General features: G+C 53.3%; 1 protein-coding gene and 1 long non-coding RNA gene across 5 annotated transcripts in view; one reads left to right on the top strand and one right to left on the bottom strand.

Moving 5' to 3' along the window:
• The window catches only part of MARCHF10 (membrane associated ring-CH-type finger 10), an 85,609-nt gene that overhangs the window by 118 nt on the left and 68,532 nt on the right, over positions 1-16,959 (bottom strand). The window contains exons 8-9 of the mRNA XM_082373815.1: positions 9,507-9,620; positions 3,059-3,101 (exon numbers count right to left, since the gene is read on the bottom strand). Of these exons, the coding sequence (XP_082229941.1) occupies positions 3,059-3,101; positions 9,507-9,620 (157 nt within the window). The remainder of the gene's footprint in view (positions 1-3,058; positions 3,102-9,506; positions 9,621-16,959) is intronic.
• LOC309619089 overlaps positions 1,659-16,959 on the top strand; it is a 37,042-nt gene continuing 21,741 nt past the window's right edge. Inside the window, exons 1-2 of one of the 4 annotated variants that reach the window (XR_014238754.1) lie at positions 1,659-2,325; positions 3,846-3,941. This is a non-coding gene — a long non-coding RNA (uncharacterized lncRNA). The remainder of the gene's footprint in view (positions 2,326-3,845; positions 3,942-16,959) is intronic. The other 3 variants (XR_014238755.1, XR_014238756.1, XR_014238753.1) reach the window with 3 other exon arrangements.

The raw sequence follows: 16,959 nt of genomic DNA, 5'->3' as shown, positions 1-16,959 counted from the left end.
AACCACGGCAGGCCGTGGGATCTGGCATGGAGGCGTGTGGCATCTCTGCCCTTCCTGCCCCTCCTCCCCCAGCCCCAGTGACCCCCCACCTACCCACACACACGTGCGCATGTGCGCTACAGTGCCCGGAACAGTGCGGAGAACAGGAACCCCAGTCTTTCAGAGATCAAATTGGCTGGAAGCAGAGGGTCATGTGATGGGAGGGAGGGCAGGCGGGCAAAGAGGCAGTGAGATGGCAGTGGGGTCAGAGTGGAGGATGTGGGGTGGGGTGCGGGCTTTTCTTTATTCTTGGGGAAAACTCTTGTTCTCAGTACATTTCTTTTCCCATTGGCCTGAGTGAGCGCTCCCTGACTATTTGGAAGCGGTTTCTGACTGGTGAAGAAGGGCAGGGGAGCAGGAATAATTACTATCCCTCCATCCCTACCTGGACCCTCTCAGCATCTACCTCCACCACAAGGAGGCCCCAGCCCCATGAGCTGCCCCCATTCTTTCACTCCTGTTCTTTCCCCCAAATCTAGTTGCCTTGACTTTTATGTATGGCGGAGAGGAGCTCTGGCCCAGCCTTTGGCTTGAAGGCTCTCGAGCCTACTCCTGTCACACCTGTACTGGTGGCTGCCAGAGGCATTGTTCCCCTCCCTGGACTTGGACGTGGCCGTGGTGACAGTTATTCGTGCCAACTGGGGAGCAGTTGTCGGGGGGGCTGGGGTACAGAGCTGTGTGACAGGTTGTTAGACCCAGGCGCACCCACCCAGGGACTCTCCCCAGCTGCCCTGACATCTGTGCCACCTGTGGCATTTTGTGTGTGGCCTCGGTTCCCAGGTGCAGGGGACAGGGTGAGAAGGTTGGCATGGGCACCACAGAGCCACAAAGAGGTTGGCTTCTCTTTGTGTCACCTGGTATGCCCTGATGTTTTGCCTTTTCCCCTCCCTGTTTACCTGCATCGAGCTAGGGCAGCAGGTCACAGCTGTGACTCAGCTCTGACAACCCAACTTAACAGAGCGCTGCCAACCAGGTGAGTCATGCCAGGCTGCCGCAGACCAAAGAAGGGTGGCCCCAGGGGGAGGGCGGGAGGCGTGTGGATCTGCCTCTGGCTGCCCTGGCTCCTGTCTTGATCATGGCTCTGGCGGGAAGCCAGGCAACGGCGGCGTCTGACCAGCGTGCCAGGACGGTGTTCTGTGCAGGGCTGCCCCTGCCAGCGTCGGGGGTGTGTGCAGGGCTCAGGGCAGGTAGAGAGGGCCTAGACCTGTTTCCAGGGGAGAACTGGCGGCCCCCATATTGGGACCGGGAGCGGGGGAGCGGTGGATCCTAGAGCTAGACCCAGCTTCCTGAAGAGGGATGTAAGTGACATCAGGGGACCATCTGCCTCAGAGCAACACGGGAAGGCAGGGTCCCCTCGGCGGAGACTCCTTTTTAAGCACCACCCCAGGGGTGCTCTTCTCCTGCCCTCTAGAGACGTCCCCCTTCCCTGGGGCTCAGGCTTGCAGCCGGGGTGCCCCTTCCCCATCCCCAGGCTGGGGTGTGGGTGGGAGGCTCTCCGTCCTGCTCAGGGCCTCCCCGGGCAGCAGGGCGGCAGCGGCCCCCGCTGGGCACTAGGGGTCGCCCCTGCCCAGCCAGACCCTCCCGGGCGCGCCCGGCCGCAGCAGGTTTCCTCCAACCGGGAAGACCGCGGGCGCCTCCGGGGCGTGCGCTGGGGAGGGCTGCAGCCGGGCGCGGCGCCGAGACCCTGTCCGGAGCCTCGCGCCACCGAGTCGTCCTGGCCGAGGCGCGGGGGCGCTTTCCGGAGCAGGGGCTCTCGCCAAAGGCCGGGCGCAGAGGGGGTGCGTGCGCCCGCACACAAAGGTCCGTCCTAGACTTCACAGCTCCCTGCCCGCTCTCCCTTCCCGGCTGCCCGAGGGGGAGCAGCCGCTCGGGGTCGGCCCAGGCGACCGCGCCGGGGGTCAGGCCGGCCGCCCCGAGTGGCCCCAGGGCCTTGCGAGGGCGCAGGGGGGCGCTGGGCCCTCACCCGGCTCGGCTGGACCCCCGCGGTGGCGCCCGGGACTGCGACTCTGCGGGTTCCTTTTGTGAACGGAGGGAAGGGCCCTCCCCGCGTCTGAAAATGGTCAGCCCGGGTTCTCGGGACTGCGCGCCCTGAATAACAGATTGGGTGCTGTAGGGTCGTCATCTGGGCCCCACCCTGCGGAGCTCTGAGCTGGTTTAGCTTCTCCTGCAGACGGGTCTGTTGGGGGTTCCCAAAAGCATCACCGTGACCGGCTGCATCAGGACCAGGGGCCCACCCCATCACCTGAAACGGAATCTCTGGGAGGGGCCCAGGAGTCTGTATTTTTGGTAAGTTCCCCAGGTGATTCCCATGGCGAAGCCAGCGTGGAAATCGCTGTTCTAAACCTTTTAAGGCAGGCAGTTGTGAAATTTCTCGCCAGAACAGCCTCTGGGGATGGAATTGTCACCCCCCAGTTCACTGTAATGTTTGTTCTCCCAGCTGATGGAGAAGTTCTTCCCAAGTCTGACTGCCAGCCTGCCTGCTTTAATGGAGCTCATTTTCTTCAGCTGGGTTTTCTATGGGATAATGAGCCTGCTTGAAGACAGCTGTCCTGCCTCCTTTGACTTTCCCCGACACCTGTTTTCCTTGTTCAACTTCTGAATTCAACAGGCCCACTTGAATGGGCCAAATAGTGAGAAAATCCAGTAAATCCAGTACTAGCTTGTGAATGACTGTTGTCCCCTCAGGGGCTCCCCAAGGGCTGGATGCTGGTGAATCCCAGCAAAGGGAAAGGAAAAAACCTGTAGCAAGTTGTCCTGCGCCCAAGGAGACCGTCCTCCCTTTGTTGGCCTTTCCCCTCGCTTTCAGGATGAATTACAATTCTTATCTCCTCTGCAACCAGCATACTTGGACATGCTTTCCCGATTGCTGCAGCTAGAGTTTCCCGAGCTTTGTGGGGTTATTTTTTGCCTCTGGGTGGTGGTCATTACTTCCTTCCACACCATTAGGTTCAACACAGTCACCGAAAGAGAGCAAATTAGCAAACATCCTCAACATGGCAGGACTGATCCCCAAACCTACTTTCATTTTCTTCCGGTCTGGGCTGTGGGTAATTTCTTGACAACTATGAGAAAGAAGACAATGAAAAATGAATCATTTTTCCAAAGCAATTGTGAACAGATGTCTAATTCCCTAGTCTCGGGGATGTTCTAGGAATCCCTTACGTCACCTTAAAGGGGCAGAGTAAATGCGTGGAGGTGCCGAGGGTAGTGTTGATATTCAGCACCTGTGGGGCTTAGGCTCATCCTAATGAGAGCCTCAGCCATAGCCCAGGTCACCGTCGCTGGTTCGGGGCTTCTAAATTTGGCAGTGTGAACAGACTTGCTTCCTTTCAGCAATTGATCTGAATAGCAGAATCCCATCCTGATGGTCCGAATCACATTTGCAGGCCGTGGGGTGAAGGCCGTGCTAACTGGCCACTTGCCTCACCACTGGCTTTTAAACAATCGGTTGTATTCTCTGCCCGGCAGGAAGCAGCGGGCCCATCAGGGCTCTGGGCTCCCTCTTTGTTCTGACTTTATGGCCTTTTATGCCACAATAAGAAACACTGTGTACTCCATGGGAGCCCACTGTGCCAGGCTGCAGAAGGGCTTTGTGACAGGCTGGGGGACAAAACAAGGGGTGCTGGACACTGTTACTAGGGCAACTGCCTGGCCAGCGTGGAGGCAGCTGTGGCCCCTGGGTCCCTCTCACCAGAAGGCCAGGGGGAGGGCAGGAGAAGGATGCAATTTCTTCTAGAGCAGCAGTCCTGGTTACCTGGTAAATGATACATCAGGACTGTGCTAGCAACGGCCTCCATTTTCTCCAGGCTGCTAGGATGACCTCATCCTGCCTCTAGATTCCATGCCAGGGGATGGCATCTTTCTAAACCAACGCTCACACGCCACCAGGCAGCGCCGTCTTGGTGAGTAGGGAAGCTTTCCCAACTGTGGGCCAAGCCTGGGCCTTGCATCCTTTGGGTAGATTCGGTCCTCTGAGGCAAGGGTTTTCGGTTTTGTAGAAAAGGTGTGAATGGGGAGGGCCTAGAGTAAGTCCATCTAGCCTCACTCGTGAATGGGCCAGTGGGGTTTCAGAGCTACTTCAAGACCCTCCCTGCCCCCCAGGCCAGCCACTGCAGTCCCTTCCCCTCCTCTCCAGGTGAACATTTTCCTACAGGTCAGGTGTTAGTGCAGCGCACCTGGGGCAGAAGACAGAGGCGGGTGCTCACGCCAGGAGGGCATCATGGAAGGCCTGGGGTCCCTTCTGCGCTCTGCCTTTTGGCACACCGACAGGGATTCTATTTTACCTAACTTAGCAAATTAGGCACTTGAGGGGTTTAGGGGAGCTGCTGTGGGCAGGCAGGGAGAGGAATTCGGGGTCCTGGGTCATTTCATTGGGAGGAATGGAGAGTGTGGTACTGACGAAGCCCAGGGCTAGGAGGAAGCCCAGGACAGGGGCCCCGGGGTGTAGGCCCTGAATACTGAAGTGTCCCGCGTAGGCGCTGAAAGGGAGAACGGGGAGGGAAGGCAAGCCCATTTAGCTTCACCCCGCAGGACAGCCCTGTGTCCCCATGAGACTAAAGGGTGAGCCCAAGTGGGATCAGGTGAGGCTGGTGGGGCGCTGTGTCCTCTGGAGATGCTCCCATCGTGAACAGCTGAAGTGAGAAAAGGCCACTTTCCTGCTGGGCATTTGCAGAGGATAACAGGCGGTGCTCCCTTCAGCCTGTACCTCACTCTGTGCCCACCTAAACCTGCCCCCCATCTCCAGTGCTCCCCACGTGGGCCCCCTCACCCTGTCCCAGGGCAGCAGCCGCCCAGCCGGGCTCTTCCCCTTCCAGCCCACCCTCCACATGGCCGCTCCCGTTCTCTCTCGGAAACGCAGATCTCCCGGCCTGCCAGCCCCAGGCTAGAAAGCCTTCAGTGGCCTCCCAGAGCTGCACACAAACCCTCCACATCCTGCTCACTTCCTGCCAGCTCCGGCCACGCTCAGCTCCTTGACTTTCCCAGACGCGCAAGTCTTTTCCTTTCGGAGCCTTTGCGTTCCCTTCTGCATGGAATGCCCTTCCCTCCCCAGCAACCCTGGTCCGAGATTCAAGCTCAAGCATCACCTCCTCAGCTGAGCAGTTGACAAGAGCAATAATGGAAGCAGCTTTGCCACCAGGCTCCCAAAGCAGTGGGAAGACTGAGGGCAAAGTGTACAACCTAACTGGGTTAAAAGCAAGCCCTCTGAAACGTCGGCTTGTGTCCCTGAAGGCCCTGCCTGGAGAGTCTGTCCTGGAGAAGGAGTGGAAGGAGGGGGTGAGAACGGTGGCCCTTCACATCCTCTAACTCTGTTCTGTGTTCCTCCACATATGGCTCCATCTCTTGTCGTAACACAAGGTACATTTTTTGATAATCTTGGTTACATGTCTGTCTGTTTAGAATCTTGAGTCCCTTTTAGGCAAAGCGTGTCTTTTTTTTTTTTTAAATCAGTTAATTTATTTTTGACTGCGTTGTGTCTTTGTTGCTGTGTGTGGGCTTTTGTCTAGTTGCGGTGAGCGGGGACTACTCTTCGTTGCGGTGCGCGGGCTTCTCATGGTGGTGGCTTCTCTCTGTTGCGGAGCACGGGTTCTAGGCACATGGGCTCTAGGTGCACGGGCTTCAGTAGTTGTGGCACGCGGGCTTTAGAGCACAGGCTCGGTAGTTGTGGCGCATGGGCTTAGTTGCTCCGCGGCATGTGGGATCTTCCCGGACCAGGAATCGAACCCGTGTCCCCTGCATTGGCAGACAGATTCTTAACCACTGCGCCACCAGGGAAGTCCCCAAAGCGTGTCTTGATCATCTTTATATTCCCAGAATCTAGTTTAGAACCTGGCACATAGTAGGCACGCAGAAAATCTTTGAATACATAAATATGCCTTGAACTTGGGAGTGTTCCTTTACCTAGAATACCGTTTTCTCTCCACAAATTTGTACTATCACTTTCTCCAAAACATAACTCAAGACTCGCCTCCTGGAAGAAGCAGGTATTGGTTCATTAGTTCATTGTTTGAGCATCAGAAGGTTACTGTGCACCTACTATGTGCCAGGCATTTTCTAGGCACTGGAGGACTGTGGTGTACAAAAGAGATAAGAGGTCCATGTCCCAAGTTGCCAGTGACCACATCCTCCCCCAACCCCGCCTCTGCAACCCTTAGCAGACCACATCCTTATCTGGCAGTTTAGCAAAATTTACAAAATTTAGCAAGTTTGTAATCACTCAATGCTCCTGGCACCATAGTGCCTGGGACTTGGTCAGCAGTCAGATATGATTCACTGTGTGCCCAGCATCATGGGAGACAAGTGTAGAAGATCTGGTTTTGCCTTCAAAAAGCTCATGGCCTCACTGGGGAGACAAATTATTTGTTTATAGGATCCCTGGAAACTCCAGGAAGCCACAGTCAGGGAAGATCTTGGGTTGTCAATATCACAGCCTCTGGGAATTCAGTGGGTCCGTTGGTTCTCTTGACCAAGGGCTACTTTCTGATTATTAACTGGTTTTCTAAATATGTGAGTCACATCTTCCCACTTGATCATAAGCTCCTCAAAGAAAGGGACATCATGGTATCATGTTTGGTAGCCACTTTCCCAGATTCCCATCTCAGCATCTGATACAGGCCAGGGCATGAATAAAGGAGTGAATGAATGATCACTACCGTTGACAGGCACTCATCACTGGGTGTCTTACTGAGAAACAACCAGAAGCCTGGCATGAATGGGTTTTTTAGTTCTGGTAGGTAAAGGAGAGGGAAGGAGGGTTTCTTTTCCATCGTAGTGCCTCTCTTTTGCTAAACGTTACCCTTAGAGTGTGAGTGTTTTCTACAAGAAAATACTGAGACTCAAATCCAGAAGAGTATGAATTTGACAGAAGCCACTTGTTTTCCAAGTTCCATTCGGGTACCTCTTTTTTTTTTTTTAATTTTTTAAAAAATTAATTAATTTATTTTTGGCTGTGCTGGGTCTTCGTTGCTGCACGCGGGCTTTCTGTAGTTGTGGCGAGTAGGGGCTACTCTTTGTTTCGGTGCGCGGGCTTCTCATTGCGGTGGCTTCTCTTGTTGCGGAGCGTGGGCTCTAGAGCGCAGGCTCAGTAGTTGTGGCTTGTGGGCTTCAGTAGTTGTGGCTCGTGGGCTCTAGAGCATAGGCTCAGTAGTTGTGGCTTGCAGGCTTCAGTAGTTGTGGCTCACGCTCTAGGGCACAGACTCAGTAGTTGTGGTGCATGGGCTTAGCTGCTCCATGGCATGTGGGATCTTCCCGGACCAGGGCTCGAACCCGTGTCCCCTGCATTGGCAGGAGGATTCTTAACCACTGCGCCACCAGGGAAGCCCCTCGGGTACGTCTTAACTGATTCTTTGTGCTGGATATTGCTTGGTGGTTTAAACGGGTGAGATCTATTTCAGGGAATCTCAAATTACAGGTAAGCTTGTGGGGAGAGAAGAGTGTTGCCCTGTCCCTTCTGCTTCCTTCCTCTCTGGCTCCCGGCCTGCTCCTGGCATCACTTACTGCTTCTCTAGGATGGTTTTTACCAGAATGTTCTCTAGAGTCAATGCTTTAGGGCCTAGGTTTTCATCCAATGGGTTGTACTGCTTGTTGCCTTCTTGTGTGTGCTTTGCAGTCCTGGAGGCTTATGTCACTTGCGTTTGTTTGCTGATGTTGTGGCCATCTGTAACCTCTCTCAAACCCTAGGTGCTTTGAAGTTCCGTGTGCAGTAAAAAGTTCATTAAAAAGATGTGGAATCATGAAAATGAGGTTACAGACATGTTAAACAAAGGATCATTTCCTGCTTCCTGTACTTCTTTCTCAAAAAAATGTATTTCTCTGAGGAATTTATGTCACCACTAAAACTACGGAAGAGTGAAAGGAAGGACAGGCCTGGGTCAGAAAGAGGGTGAGATTCCTGAGGAGACAATTTTGGCAAAGACCCAGCCTGTTGTCTTAATTGAGAGCTTAGGGTCTAAGGGGAGAATTGAAGCCAGAAAGATGTAGGGACAGATCTCGAATTCTTTTTGTTTTTTTTAAATTTATTTATTTTATTTATTTATGGCTGTGTTGGGTCTTCGTTTCTGTGCGAGGGCTTTCTCTAGTTGCGGCGAGCGGGGGCCACTCTTCATCGCGGTGCGCGGGCCTCTCACTATCGCGGCCTCTCTTGTTGTGGAGCACAGGCTCCAGGCGCGCAGGCTCAGTAGTTGTGGCTCACGGGCCCAGCTGCTCCGCGGCATGTGGGATCTTCCCAGACCAGGGCTCGAACCTGCGTCCCCTGCATTGGCAGGCGGACTCTCAACCACTGCGCCACCAGGGAAGCCCCTTGAATTCTTATGACTAATGGTTTGAACCCGGCGTTTCTAGTGGGGATGGCTCCAAACGGATCGCCTCGGCCTCCAGCGGTGCGAGGTCTGGGGCCGTGTAGGGAGCGCTTGGAGCCAGTGGGGTCCAACCTCCAGGTAGTGACTGGTGCCGACAGGTGCTTCTTGCCCACTTGAGGTAGAAGAGGAGAGACACAGAGAAGAAGGCGAAGAGAAGGAGAGGTACGTGGGATAAGGGGGCAGAGCGTCACTAAAGCTGCCTTGCGGCCCCATCACTGGCTTGCCCACTGCCATACTGGCTTTCTTTCCAGTGGTGACCTTCTGATGTGAGCAGAGGTTGAGTTTCAAGCCTCAAGGGGTGTACAGGGAACCCCAAACACTAAAAAAATATCAGCGCCTGGCATGGCTTTAAGGTAAGGGAGGTGCCCCTGTGCTCTTTCCTGGCCTGGCCACAGGGAGGCATTTAACCGGGAGGGCAGTCCCTTGGGGCTCAGGGTTCTGACTTGACAACAGCCAAGTGTACTTGTACATTTCAGAGGTCGGCCTGTCCGTCTCCCGCATTCTGGTAGAGTAGCGGATCTAGGCTTCTCGCTCCACGCCACAGGGCCTCCTGGAGGGCCTCGGTTCTCTTATGAAAGGAAGGGCAGCCACAGATGATCATTTCTGGTAAATACATTGTCACTTCTCTAATGACAGATGGGACCCCATCAGCACCTTTGTTTCTTGGCATACACACACACAGACGCTGGAATAACACACCTTAGGATCCAAAGCAAAATAATCAGCTTCCCTGGCTGGGGGCAGGGAGCGTTCCTGTTTCTCATGGACCCTCCTTGCTTGGGCAGTGGGCATCCACACGTAATGCACACCCAGACCCCGCAACCTTGCGGGCCTCTATTCTGGGGGGCAAATATCCCTAGAGACTCGCTTGCTTATATGACCATTAATGACCATTTAATTACGACTCATGTTTAACAATTACGTGACTGTCACTTACTTTTCAGCCAGAGGGCCACTGTGCCTACACCTAGCAGCCACTAAGTCTTAGTCTAATGATGACAGTGCCATATCCCACCAGCTGACCTTGAGGACCCCAATGGATGCACATGTAATAAACGGCAAGGCAAGGTTAGCGGGACTGCTGCCAGACGGTCCAGGCAGGGCCGGACTCACCCTCTCTCTTGCATCCTGATTGTGGTTGAGTCTCATGAGTTCTGCAAACCTCTGTTCATAGAGACGAAGCAGCAGCACCAGGCACAAGCCTGAATTCATCAGCTCGTGTTGTGCCTACATGTGGACAAGGAAGCTCTTAAGTTCATCTGTAAAATATACATGGTCTAAATCATGGGGTGGAGGGTACAAGGCCAAGAGGGGACAAGAAATAGGACAAGAGCCCGAGCCCCAAGGCAAGCCGTGTCCTGGAGGACCAGAGAACAGAGCAGAAGGGGAATCCAGGGTGGAGGCCGGGCAGCCATCCTGGAATCCTTTACTGCCTAGTGCAAGATGCTTGAAAAGGCTCCAGGCTTAGTCCCAGGCCGTGGACATTTACTGAGCAGTTTCCTGCCACGGCCTTGAGCTGGGTGTTTGGAGAACACAGGGCAAAACGTCTCATCTCCCTGCTGGGACCCCTTCCTGTGATGTGGGAGAGAGTGCCTCATTCATAAATGGCTCCAGTAGCAGCTGGATGTGTCAATGGCCACGAGGGAGATGCAAAGGGGAAGAAAGAGACTGGTTGCGTGTGACGTGGGAGATGGCATCTTTGGTCCTTAAAGGATGGGAGGGACTTTGGTAGGTGGCTATGGGGGGGCGTTCAGGGCCTTTCAGACAGAGGCACTGCATGCTGGCAAACACACAGAGGGCAGAGCATATGTTGGGCAAAATTCTCTACTCACTGGTGTGGCTGGAGTATATGGGGAGGGTGTTTGTTTTGAATTTTTAACAAATCTTGGCATGGGCTGGGGAGATGGAAAGGTGGGACCATGTTAGGCAGAACTGAGGTGTTTGGGCGTCATGCTGTGTATATGTATGTGTGTAGCTGCTGGCCTCTGAGTAGAGAGGTAAACACGATGAGATGTGTGTCTTAGGAAGGCAGACTTGTCTGTAGGAGAATCTGGGGCACAGGTGCCACGGGGGTGGGAGGGGGCACTTGATTTGCCTAGATCCCTCGTTTGCCCAGAGAAACAGCCTCAGGCCTTAGTTCTGTACGTTTCTGCCTTTACAGATGGGCTTAACGATGGTCTCACCTAGGGGCTCCCCGACTCCCCACCCGCCCTGGCTGTTCTGTTATCATTTAACCCCCAGAGCGTGCTTGCCCTGTGGACCTCAGGGCCTTTGCTCTCGCTCTTTCTTGTGTGGTCTGTTGGCTTGTTTTGGTGCTTCTGTTGTGCAGATGCTCCTCTGCCACTCTCCATCTTTCTAAGGCTGTGTGCATGACTTCCTTTACAGCTGTCACAGTGTCACCTCTTTGCAGAAGACTTCCTGATGATCCTCATTTGATCTAGTCATTCCTCCCTGAGTCCTAAGCATTTGTCTTTACTCTGGACACAGCATTTTGCACTTGTTAATGTTTTTGCTTTTTCTTGGTGGGTGGGGTGAGTTGTATTTTTCTCACTGGTGCTGAGAACACAGGGAGGTTCCCAGGGAGGATCTGGCTGTCTGGCTGACCACGGTGCCTCTGTCCTCGGCTCCTTTGGCCGTCTGTCCTCCAGAGCCTCACCCTGTGGACCTGCATCGACCCTCAATAAATTCGTGGATTAGTGATGACTCCTCCTTGCCTGCCACTTTACTCCCCCATCTGTCCTCATGTCCAATCTCCAGGGTGGGAGGGTCGGGGATGGGCCAGACGGTGCTCAGGAAGCCCTGGGGGAGTAAAATCCCCAGCAGAGGGCATGGCCCTTGACATCACCCTTGGGAAAGGTCGGCACCATGACCATTTTCCCAGGAGAACCGAAGCTCGGACTTGACCCAGTGAGCATCTCAGCGCCTCCTCCTTCCTTCTTCAGTGGCCCGAGGTGCTTCACAGGCCCATCATCCTGTTCCCATCCCGTCGAGGGCAGCTCAGGCGCAGAACACACCTCTTCCAGGATGAAACAGCTGCCAGAAAAGGTGCCCAAGCTGAGCAAAGATCGATGCACTCTTCCTTCTGCATCGGGGCCAGCTCCAGATCTTGGTGACCACTGGCCCCAAGGTCACTGCTCGAGACCCCTCCACCACCCCACAGACCCGTCTTTAAAAGCTCTAGTCAACTATCCTTAGCGGTTTGCCTCCTATTTTAGCCTTTCTCTCCTGACCTTGGCCTAGAGCAGGCAGAGAGCTGGTTGCTTGTTTCTACTTTTTTTCTGTGTTAATGGCCTCCTCCCATCTTTCCCAAGAGCTGGTGCCTCCTTTGCGGTCTTTCTCAGGAGCCACCGCCTCCGGGAAGCCTTCCCAACCTACCTACTGTTTAGCTCCTCCACACAAGCCAAGCCTTGTCCCTCATTCGCTTTTCCTGGTGCGGCGGCCTCCCGTGAGCTCCCGATGGCTCCCTCTCCCCAGCACTCACTTGGCCAGGAAGCCTTTCTGCTCACAGACACTCCGATGCATAATGGCAAATCAATCAGCTAGAAAATGGCTTGGAACTATCAGGTTTGTCACAGCGTTCAGGGAAATCATTTACTTTTTATGACTCCATAAGACCCGGAGGCATGCAGATGGGAAAATATCCACTAATGTTTTCTGCAGATTATTTGAAAAGTCACTTCCAGCAGATTGTGTCTCTTCTCTGGTCTGTGGGAGGGAACCTGTTACTCGGTGCCATAAATCTCACTGGCCTGGCTCCTTTATGTGTGCCCTTTGCAGAGCCTGTGATGCTGGACAAAAGGGCCGGGCCAGCCAATCGGTGCAGGCGTTTCATAGTCAGCTCAGAGTCATCCTTTATACTCTGAGCCACAAGTGGGAGGGATTTGTTATCAGAAAGAGTTCCGTCCGCGGTATTTGTTCGGTAAGGGCAGAATGAGCTAGTTTTTGGAGCGTTATTTATTGGAGCTGCTCCCTCCCCTCCCCTCCCCAACCCAGTTGCATCACCCTTTGCTGCCGACAGGCAGCAGCAGAGGTGGGGATGGGCGCTGGGAGACTTTCAGGGGAGGGAGAGGCATGTGAAGCAGTGGACGGGGGCTCGGGAGCGCTCAGCCCACCTGCCACATGTTTTTCTTCCTATTCTCCTGCCCCTTCATTTTGTTAAAATTCATTTCAGTCAAGAGATTTGCTACGGATGGAAATTCTCAACACAATCCGCTCGAAGAAACAGACAGCCTGGCTGAACGTTCTGTCAAGTCTTCAGATATGTTCATGGGATGCTCCCAGGTGTGAAGGTGATTAGGTGACTGCGTGTGTCCGGGGACATCTGTCTGAGGCCAAGATGGAGCGAGTCAGGCCTGTGCTTCTGAGCAATGACAGCCAGAGGCCCTCTGAGCCCCTCCTGTGCGGCAGGGCCAAGATGGCAGGAGCACGTCTCCGTCACACAGGGGGCCTGGGCCCCCAGGGTAGGCAGCCTGGGGCCACCGTGCCCTGCGATGTTGGGCAGACTTTTAACTGTGCATGGACAAAGGGACTCCATTTATAAATGGGAGAAGTAGCCTCTGTTCTGCCTGTTTCTCAAGGCATTATGGGCAAAATGAGCTAAAACGAGTGGACATGGTATTTCACAAAACCGAGAAAACATCCAACAAGAGGCAAGAGCTAAAGCTAGGATTCAGGGCAAGGGCCACATGTGCCTTGCCTGCCCCTGTGCTCCTAGTGCCTGGCCCATGTCTGGTATATGATATGTGCTGCTATATGATATGTGCTCAATAAATATACGCACGGATGAAAGAATGAGGAAAAGAATGTATAATTTTGGACCAGTGATGACTATCGACTCTAGTGGCCCCAACTTTAACATGTATCAGAATTACTGAAAAGGCCTTTTAATATGCAGTTGCTGGGCACCCCTTTCCCCAGATTCTTATTCAGTGGGTCTGAGTGGGGCCCAAGAATGTGCCTTTCTAATGAATTCCTAGGTGATGCTATGCTATTGCTAGTGGTCTGGGGCCCACCCATCTTTGAGAACCCCTGCTTTAAACTAAGGATCAACAGTTGGTAGCCAGTAAGCTGAATCTGGCCTGTGGATGTGCTCTGGCTGGAAGGAAGGAAGGAAGGAAAGAAGGACAGACATGAACTTCTTCCGTCGAAGAGAGTATTCGCAATTTTGTCACAATGGCCACCACTCCCAATTGATGCCACTTGGGAGATTCTGATCATTCGTTATCTGCCTGGCCTCTATGGCATTTGAGTGTACAATCTGTGACCTCAACTTTTCTTAAACCTGTTTTCTCCTGGTCCATTTTGCAACCTGGAATGTTCCTTGGAGCTCTACCTGTTGCCATCCAGGGGTTCTTCCTTCCACTCAGAAACCAAATCAAGCAACCAGTCAATCAAGCATGAGTCCCACGTCCAGGTTAAAGTGCACACACATGGGAAGATGTGGAGTTGCTTGACGGCAGCACATTGGGAGGTGGGCAGTGGGTGTGGAATGCCTGCTGGGCTTAATTTTCAGGCGTCTTTGAGTTAGGGCGGGCGTGAACTGCTGCCAGCCAGTGCCTGGACCACTAGATGCCCGTAGCCCAAGGTGCTTAGTCCAGGTCCTGGGGCCCCCCCACCCAGCTACTTTAGCCTCAGGGGGCCACTCTCCAGGCCTATAGGAGCTCCTCATCTAGCTGCTGAAAGTCTGGTAACAAGCCTTGACCCTACGGGGCCCAAGGGAACCGCTCAGTGTCTGAGAGATGGAGGGATAATCGGATTTCAGTGTTAGAGGCCACGGGCAGCAATGAACCAAACCAGGGAAACATACACTAATCCAAGCCCACGCACACCTCAGAGACCATTGATAGTGCTGACCGGGCGCCTCCTGGGTGTGTCCACAGTCTATGGTCAGATGCTGAGTGAGGTGTCTGTCTCCCACGTGAGCAGAGGGTTTTGCCCTCAAGAGCCTCTGTGTGGAGGGCTCGCTCCTCTTTTTCCTCTCCGGTCCTCAATGGCTCTTCTGTGGGGAGGGTCTCTCTGGTCCTGAGAGCAGGTCAGGCCTCTCTGCGCTGTGTCCACAGCTGCTCGTCTACCCCCTGCTCTGACCCTCCCACACCAGGGTCACTGCACGCCAATCTGCTTCCCCGCGAGACGGCAGTGACTGTGTTGACCTTGGGCACTGCTGTGTCTCCCAGCACAGTATCTGGCATACAGCAGGCGCTCAACATGTGTCTTAAAAGTTAATGAGTTAAATTTCTTTGTTATGTGTATTTTTCCACACTTAAAAAAAAAATAGGGCTTCCCTGGTGGCACAGGTTGAGAGTCTGCCTGCCAATGCAGGGGACACGGGTTCGAGCCCTGGTCTGGGAAGATCCCACATGCCGCGGAGCAACTAGGCCCGTGAGCCGCAACTACTGAGCCTGCGCGTCTGGAGCCCGTGCTCCGCAACAAGAGAGGCCGCGATAGTGAGAGGCCCGCGCACCGCGATGAAGAGTGGCCCCCACTTGCCACAACTAGAGAAAGCCCTCGCACGAAAACGAAGACCCAACACAGCCAAAAATAAATAAATAAATAAATAAAATTGAAAAATAAATAAATAAATAAATAAATTGACCCCTGGTCCCATCCCAGACTAATTAAATCAGAATCTCCAGGGCTGAGCCCAGGCATCAGAAAAAAAAAAAAAAGACATGCAGCTAAATGTTAATTTCAATTATGGGAGACTTTTGTGTGTTTGTGATTTTTATAACTAAGGAAAAGCAAAAAAAAAATCTAAATGTGAAAAATGCACAAGAAAATAAGTTAGTGAGTTAGTTTGCTAGTTAGTTAGTTGAGGTTAAGTGCAGGCCAGCCTGAGCGGAAACCAGTTCTAAGCCTCTTCTGGTTTTGACCCTCTCTTGGTACATGTCTGCGTTTGGCATCAGCTACCCCACTTCTCAAGAAGGGAACCCATTTGCCAAGGAGTGAACGGCGTTGAGGGTTGGCTAAGTGGGCCCAGAGGAGCCAAGGTTTGGGAGTCGGAAGAAGGGCCTGGACCTCATGAAGCACAGGTGTGCACATCAACCTCCTGGCCAGGCCAAGGGTCTCCCACCTGGGGACGAGCGGCGATTGTATTCCATCCTTGTTATCTTTGTGCTAAATGACAGTTACTCTGGTCTTCATCCATGGAGAGTTTCTGAACTTGTCGAAGTCACACTTCCCTAGTGTCTCAAGTTTAACTCAGACTGTTAGCAAACAGACACCACTGAATTCACCACGGGCCATCGGAACAGTCAGAACTGCTGTAAAAGTGTGAGCCGAACTGCTTTCCATCAGCAGATAAATATTGCACATTGGTTCTTGGGACCTTTGTTCTCCCACCAGGGTGGGTCTGTCAATCTAGTTTCTTTCTGTGATTATAATGAAGGGCATTTTCAAAAGGCTTTGACAGCCTGTCAAGTTCTCACTGAAACTAATTTGAACTCTCTTCTGCTTCTATGTCGTGTAATTACTGTGCTGGATATTTTCCATTTTCCCCTCCAGATACACTTTCCACCCTGCCCTGTGGCCCATCATTGGCTGATCTCAATGGATTGCATTAACTAGGTCCCCTTGTCATCTGGCTCCCCACTGGGTTCAGCTAATGGGAGACCCTAGCTGGAGACCAGAGGGCGGGAGAAGAGAGAGGGGCTGGGGTAGTTATTCCCCTCGTTCCCTCTCTGCTGGGCAGTGGTGTGGCCATGGCAGCTTTCCCCTGCTGAAGGTCACAGGCTGGTGGTGACTCTCTCCTGTAGCCACAGCCCTCCTGATCCTGATAACTGCCCCCTCCCCTTGTCACTCCAGGCCTAGGAGGGGTCAATTGCCGGTCCCAGAGTGCCTCATCATTCCTTGTTGCTCTTTTACTATCCACATTTTGGCCCTTCATTCAGCTCTCATCACTCGCCCCTTGTGCATGTGCCACTATCTCTTTCCTGCCCAGACCCTGGCTGACATGATTACTTTCACGGTTCTTTTTAGAATGTGCTCATAGCCCATTCTCTCAGCTGGTAGGATGCAGTGAGGCCGAGGTTACAGGTATGACCCCTGTGGGGGCCAGTTGGCTTTGTTCTGTGATGGATTCTGGCTTGGTCCTGGTACCCTTAGCTTTCTCCCTTGAGTCCAAAGAGGTCAGGCATCTCTGGGGCTGTAATATGACGGTTCTCATTCACCAAGAGTCTTCTCTGCTCAGGCACTGTCTTAGGTGATGTACTGGGGTCTTTTCCTACATTCAATCCTTCGGGGTAGGAATTATCATCTCCCACTTCCTACAAATGAGAGAACTGAGATATCCAGAGTTGGTGTAGTTTCCCCAAGGTCACAGGGCCACTCTGGGGAAGGGAATAGGATTTAGGTTCACATCTTAGTCAAAGTTGGTGTGCTTTCTGGCAGGGTGTGCTGCCTCGGGCTACGCGCATGCACACATTTTTGTGCAACTGGAAAAAGCTGCTGTTAGAGAGCCGGTTCTGCAAGTGCCACTGGTGAGCCAGCAGTATGTGGTGGCGGCAGCAGCTTCGCAGAGGGAGAACGAGGTGAAAATGCTTGGGACCAACCGGGGTCTTTACTAGACAAG

This window comes from Balaenoptera borealis (genome assembly GCF_965194805.1).
Source record: "Balaenoptera borealis genome assembly, chromosome: 20".
NCBI lineage: Eukaryota > Metazoa > Chordata > Mammalia > Artiodactyla > Balaenopteridae > Balaenoptera > Balaenoptera borealis.
The sequence above is the reverse complement of the archived record's forward strand: the minus strand, read 5'-3'. Positions and strand labels throughout refer to the sequence as shown.